Source organism: Salvelinus alpinus, chromosome 16 (genome assembly GCF_045679555.1).
Source record: "Salvelinus alpinus chromosome 16, SLU_Salpinus.1, whole genome shotgun sequence".
NCBI classification, from domain to species: Eukaryota; Metazoa; Chordata; class Actinopteri; order Salmoniformes; family Salmonidae; genus Salvelinus; species Salvelinus alpinus.
In genome coordinates this window covers 31,614,608-31,620,967 of record NC_092101.1, presented here as the reverse complement: position 1 = coordinate 31,620,967, position 6,360 = coordinate 31,614,608, and the positions used below count along the sequence as shown (strand labels likewise).

The window sequence follows — 6,360 nt, the reverse complement described above, 5'->3', positions numbered from 1 at the left end:
TGCAGTCATGAGTGAACAGGGAGTACAGGAGGGGACTGAGCACGCACCCCTGGTGGTCTGCTTGAAACATGTTGATATAACAGACTCAGACAGGAAGATGTTGAAAATGTCAGTGAAGACACTTGCCAGTTGCTCAGCACATGCTCGTAGTGCACATACTGGTAATCCGACTGGCCCTGTGGCCTTGTGAATGTTGACCTGTTTAAAGGTCTTACTCACATCGGCTGCGGGGAGAGCGTGATCACACAGTCGTCCGGAACAGCTGATGCTCTCATGCATGTTTCAGTGTTACTTGCCTCAAAGCGAGCATAGAAGTTATTTAGCTCGTCTGGTAGGCTCATGTCACTGGGCAGCTCTCGGCTGTGCTTCCCTTTGTAATCTGTAATAGTTTGCAGGCCCTGCCACATCCGACTAGTGTCGGAGCCAGTGTAGTATGATTCTATCTTAGTCTTGTATTGACACTTTGCCTGTTTGATGGTTCGTAGGAGGGCATAGCGCGATTTCTTATAAGCTTCTGGGTTAGAGTCCCGCTCCTTGAAATCGGCAGCTCTACCCTTTAGATCAGTGCGAATGTTGTCTGTAATCCATGGCTTCTGGTTGGGATATGTACGTACAGTCACTGTGGGGACGACGTCCTCGATGCACTTATTGATAAAGCCAGTGACTGATGTGGTGTACTCCGCAATGCCATCGAAAGAATCCCGGAACAAATTCTAGTCTGTGCTAGCAAAATCGTCCTGTAGTTTAGCATCTGCTTCATCTGACCACTTTTTTATAGACCGAGCCACTGGTGCTTCCTGCTTTAATTTTTGCTTGTTTGCAGGAATCAGGAGGATAGAACTATGGTCCGATTTGCCAAATGGAGGGCGAGGGAGAGCTTTGTACATGTCTCTGTGTGTGGAGTAAATGTGGTTGAGAATTTTTTTCCTCTCTGGTTGCACATGTGACATGCTGATAGACATTAGGTAAAACTGATTTAAGTTTCCCTGCATTAAAGTCCCCGGCCACTAGGAGCACCGCCTCTGGATGAGCGTTTTCCTGTTTGCTTATGGCGGTATACAGCTCATTGAGTGTGGTTTTAGTGCCAGCATCAGTCTGTGGTGGTATGTAGACAGCTACAAAAAATACAGATGAAAACTCTCTAGGTAGATAGTGTGGTCTTCAGCTTATCATGAGATACTCTACCTCAGGCGAGCAAAACCGCGAGACTTCCTTAGATATCGTGCACCAGCTTTTGTTTACATCAATGCATAGGCCCCCGCCCTGTGTCTTACCAGAGGCTGTGGTTCTGTCCTGCCAATGGAGTGAATAACCCACCAGCTGTATGTTCTTAATGTCGTCGTTCAGCCACGACTCGGTGAAACATAAGATATTACAATTTTTAATGTTCCATTGGTAGGATAAACGTGCTTTCAGTTCATCCCATTTATTTTCCAGCGATTGAATGTTAGCTAGCAGAACAGAAGGTCAGGGCAGGTTAGCCACTTGTCACCTGATCCTCACAAGGCACCCTGATCTCTTTCCGTGAAATCTCAGTTTCCTTCTCCTTCTCCGGGATCTAGGCATGGTCGGGTGTCTGTATTATATCCCTCCAGTCCGACTCATTGAAGAATAACTCTTCCTCCGGTTTGAGGTGAGAAATCCAGTTCTGATGTCCAGAAGCTCTTTTTGGTCATAAGAGACGGTAGCAGCAACATTATGTACAAAAAAAGTTACAAAAAACTTGAAAGAACAAACAAAATAGCATGGTTGGTTAAGAGCCGATAAGACGGGTGCCATCACAGTCTAACCTCAACCAAATGTTTTCTGTAGTTGCGGATCAGACCTGCACAACGGTTAGGAGGAATTTTGGACCATTCCTTTTTACAAATCTGTTTCAGTTCAGCAATATTCTTGGGATTTCTGGTGTGAACCGTTCTCGAGGTCATGCCACAGCATCTCAATCGGGTTGAGGTCAGGACTCTGACTGGGCCACTCCAGAAGCCGTATTGTCTTCTGTTGAAGCCATTCTGTTGTTGATGTACTTCTTTTTGGGTTGTTGTCCTTCAATTGGCGGACAGACAGACTGATGAACATCAAAGCTTTTAGAAATTATTTTGTAACCCTTTCCAGCTTCATGCAAGTCAACAATTCTTAATCTTAATCTTCTGAGATATCTTTTGTTTGAGGCATGGTTCACATCAGGCAATGCTTCATGTGAATAGCAAATTCACAAGTTGTGAGTGTTTTTTATATTGGAGGGCAACTCTAACCAACCTTGTCTGATTGATTGGACTCCAGGTTAGCTGACTCTTGACTCCAATTAGCTTTTGGAGAAGTCATTAGCCTAGGGGTTCACATACATTTCCCAACCTACACTGTGATTGTTTAAATTATGTATTCAATATAGACAAGAAAAATAAAAACATGTGTGTGTTGTTAGTTTAACACTGTGTTTGTCTACTGTTGTGACATTTTTTAACAATTTACGTAGAATTCGAGATCATTCCAAAGAGTTCACATACTTTTTCTTGCAACTGTATACGTTTGGCCGGAAACACAATTAAAGTGCCTATGTGTGTGTGTGGATGTGTAGGACTCACTGAGGGAAGCAATGAACATGGTATCATATCCTAGAGCAGGTTGGTATGCGTTACATTTAATTGTGTCTATGTTTACAAGTGGAAGATGCCAGGTGTATATCCTTGTGGAGGTCTGTATGTGGAGGGAAGATGGTGTGTTGGAGTGGAGGCAGGTGGTTGATCCTTCTAGAGTACATGGCTTCCTGCTGGGAGATATAAAAGGTGTTGATGGGTCCATACTCAGAAAGATGTTGCATAAAGCTTACTTTATTTTTTTTAAAGTATTATTATTTTCGCTGCATACACAGACGTTGCTGGGGAGAAACTATACATGCCTGGACTGGTGTTACACATAACACCGAGAGGTCAATTTAACTGTAAACAACATGAAATCCCACTGTACAATGTGTGAAAACACAACACACAAGAGAGAGGCAGAGATGGGACCAAACACAACACACAAGAGAGAGGTCTCAAAGATGGCCCACTGGCCTGGTTGCCTAGGGAACAGAGCGTTTAGGGTTGCTCTGGGTCTGAGAGATAAAGAGGAACAACATGAGGGTACGACTGAGAGAAAGAGACTATGACCTCAGCTGATGCTGCACTGATTGTGTTGGATTGGCTTTCTGAATCCTAATGACATACACCCGCATACACAACATTGCATTGGGTTGGCTTATTGAATTTCTGTCATAGACAGAAACAACACATAAATAAAAAAATGGACTGAAACTTTTTTTCATGGGTTTAATGGCAGGTCTGACATATCCTAGTTTTCATAGACATCAGGAGAATACCATGAATTATTACAGTCAAAAGTAATAATCAATTGATAATCAATGGATAATAATAAGTTATTAAACATACATAATGCTTTATACTCTAAATAAAGTCAGTACTGTATAACATTTGTAATCATATCTATTATCTATAATATTAGCATATTTATATGGAGAGTATCCCACCTTACGTTGAAAATATTTTGGTTGGCCACACCTCAGAATACGATTGGGAGCCACTGAGCTAGATGATGAACTATTATTAGAGAGACTACAGAGCATGGGTCCTGTGTTTTGTGCTCCAGCCCAGAGTTAAACCATGCTGAACTAACATGGGCAGCTAGTTAGAGCGGAGAGAGTTGAATCCCTGTCAGCCCACAGACTGTTGGTTGTTAACAGGTATTATTCTCCACCTGGTTCTGGAATCTCAGCTGGCTTCTGATGGTTCTAAAAGACCTTGATAGATTTCAGATTTCAGGAATCTGGGATAACAGTCCTTTTTCATCAGCTTGTATATCAGTCTCTGTGCCTTGTCGAAGCAGCTCAGGGTCGGCTGAGACATGCTGTTTGTAATCTCCTGCCTGGTCCCACAGTCGATGTTTATCTGGAATTGAGTAATGAATGAAACATTGCCTTTGTGTAGCCATCATGTTGGACAGAGAGAGGGACACAGACAGAATGATTGAGAGACAGCTTGAGGGGGAGAGCTAACGATTAAAAAAATAAATGAAAGAAAGAGAGAGGGGGAAAGAAGATTAAGCTACACCATTCCGTCTGATGACTTTACGTACCTGTCTGGGAGCGTCGACCTGTACAAACTCTGTGTAGATCCTTTTGGCTGCTATAGCTATCTCATTGCTGGTGGTGATGGTCTTGTACTCCTCACAGGCCAGCCAGAACAAGATGTTCTCCTCGCTGTACTCTGTCCTCAGGAACTCTCTGAAGGCCAGCTGCCCTGCTACACGGTAGAGACATAAAAAGGAGATGGTGTGAAACAGACTCACATTCACACAGGCAGGCACATACATGTAAGCATGGCCACTGACCATGACCTGCAGAACACAGGTTTAGTTAGAGAGAGCAGGCTAGCCCACAAAGTTGTCAAACTGGTTCAGGAAATTGACAGGGAGTTATTGACAAGGAGATGCTTTTTCAAGCTCACCAGCAGATGTTCTGGGCTTCCATTTTTAAATGGGACATTTACAGTTGCTGACCAATGCAAATAAATTAGCAAACAATATAATAACTTTTGTTGCCTAAAAAAACATGTACAATGTCATAAAACATGTTTAAGATGTGAGTGAACCATTGCAGATGTCTTATGGGAGAATAATTGTCCTTTGTAGCCTACTGTTCCTTTTCAAAATGCTTAGCCTACTTATGAAGCCATGCAGGTGTGCCATTTTTCATTAGTCTTTTGGGAACACAAACAAACAGCAAACTGCATTACTCACACTAATTGCTTAATATAAATCACAGCTGGAGAACTGACTCTAATCGACACAAGACAAAATATGTACAACGACAGCCAGCTTGTCCCCCCTGTTCCAATGACTTTAGGCTTATACTGGTAACACTTCCCTGCACATGTTTTGGTAGGACTGTATCAACAGTACCAATCAACAGTATCAACAGTAGTAGAGAGAGAGAGAGTAAAGAAGAGTACATTGTCTTACTTTTAGACTCCTGGAGTTTTTTCAGGGATTGTCGCCATGACACAACTTCATCGATGGGGGGCTTGGGGGCCCTACAAAAACAACAAAAAAGCCTAGAGACTCTTATTTATTTTTTTGAGGATGATGATGTTCAAATGGTTTACATTTATACAGAACAGAATGTTGACTTACTTCCTGTACATGCCCCTTCGCTTGATATCAGACCTTCTAACATGAGAGAGTGATGATGGAAACAGCTGATCTAAAATGAGGGAGAAAGAAAGACAGAGGCAACAGAGAGCACAGGAAGCCTGTCTAGTCAGAGATGTTTTTTGCCCCAAAAATGCAAAAGCAGAACAGCAACTGGCCAGTTTCCCTATGAATTATGGGACAGAAACAGGAAATCTCATAACTTCAGCAGTCAGAATCTGCAGCCGTTTAAGAAGACACTGGCCATCCATTATGATTATTGATTCATTAATCGATAATAAGTATTAGCCAGAGAAAAATTATTTTTGACCAATCATCCATGAGCATTGTTCTGTATCAAACATTTATTTTATACACAAATGTGAATAGAGACTACCTATCTATGAACTACTAACCACTTACAATGAAGCATAACTCATTTGTGCCTAGAAATGCAAAAACTGAAGCAAACCAATATACTGTAGGTCAACCAACCATGTTAAGTACGGAATGAAAGGAATGTGAAAGGAGTGGTCATGTCACAAGCATTTCTCTATTTCTCTATACAGCCAAAGCAAAGCTCAAAGCTAATACTTACAATGTATGCATATGATTACAATATCCCTGAAAAGCAGAGTTTGTTCGTCCTGAAGATCAGCACTCATATATATGCTCAACAACTTCTGATGTTTTTCCCAGTTCTAGTTAGACTTCCCTATTATATTCCCCTGTTTGCTATTCCCCTCTGGCTAGAGCACACAAGTATCCACATGTTGGGCTGGGAGGAGGATTGGCAGATGGGAGGGTTAAGAGGTGACTCAGAGTTTTTATTGTGCTTTTTTACTTTGAAATTCCTAGGATGGGAATCAGGGAAGCTTGAAAAATCAGAGAGAGATGTTTGACCCAGTTCAACGACAAACTCTTCACCCATCACTCTCCTATGAAGTCAGACAGCAGAGGAGAGGAGGAAGGGAGGGAGACACCACTATCTCTGCCAAATGGGGGGGACTGAGACAGACACTGTCGTCCCCCAGCTTTGAAAATTACTGATGACAGAACAACTGGCAGTGTAGTGAGCAAAACGAGACGACTGACAGTAACAGGGACAGAGACAGCAGAGTGTCTCTACCTGTCCACCCCTCTCCAGTACCGACGACTGATTTATGGACCCTCAGC

General features: G+C 42.5%; 1 protein-coding gene across 3 annotated transcripts; it reads right to left on the bottom strand.

Annotated features, from left to right (window-relative positions):
• Positions 1 to 2,605: 2,605 nt before the first annotated feature.
• Positions 2,606 to 5,944, bottom strand: LOC139541352 (regulator of G-protein signaling 21-like). 3 transcript variants are annotated; one of them, XM_071345913.1, is made up of 5 exons: positions 5,783 to 5,944; positions 5,188 to 5,257; positions 5,017 to 5,108; positions 4,132 to 4,298; positions 2,606 to 2,764 (listed from the first exon to the last, which is right to left on the bottom strand). In XM_071345913.1, the coding sequence occupies exons 1-5, from the start codon at positions 5,847 to 5,849 to the stop codon at positions 2,639 to 2,641; spliced, it is 522 nt and encodes a 173-aa protein (XP_071202014.1). In that variant the 5' UTR covers positions 5,850 to 5,944; the 3' UTR covers positions 2,606 to 2,638. The 3 variants fall into 3 exon arrangements, with proteins under 3 accessions (XP_071202014.1, XP_071202012.1, XP_071202013.1); XM_071345911.1 differs by lacking the exon at positions 2,606 to 2,764 and adding an exon at positions 2,811 to 3,944; XM_071345912.1 differs by lacking the exon at positions 2,606 to 2,764 and adding an exon at positions 3,295 to 3,944 and having other exon boundaries at positions 5,017 to 5,087; positions 5,783 to 5,938.
• Between the last annotated feature and the right edge of the window lie 416 nt (positions 5,945 to 6,360).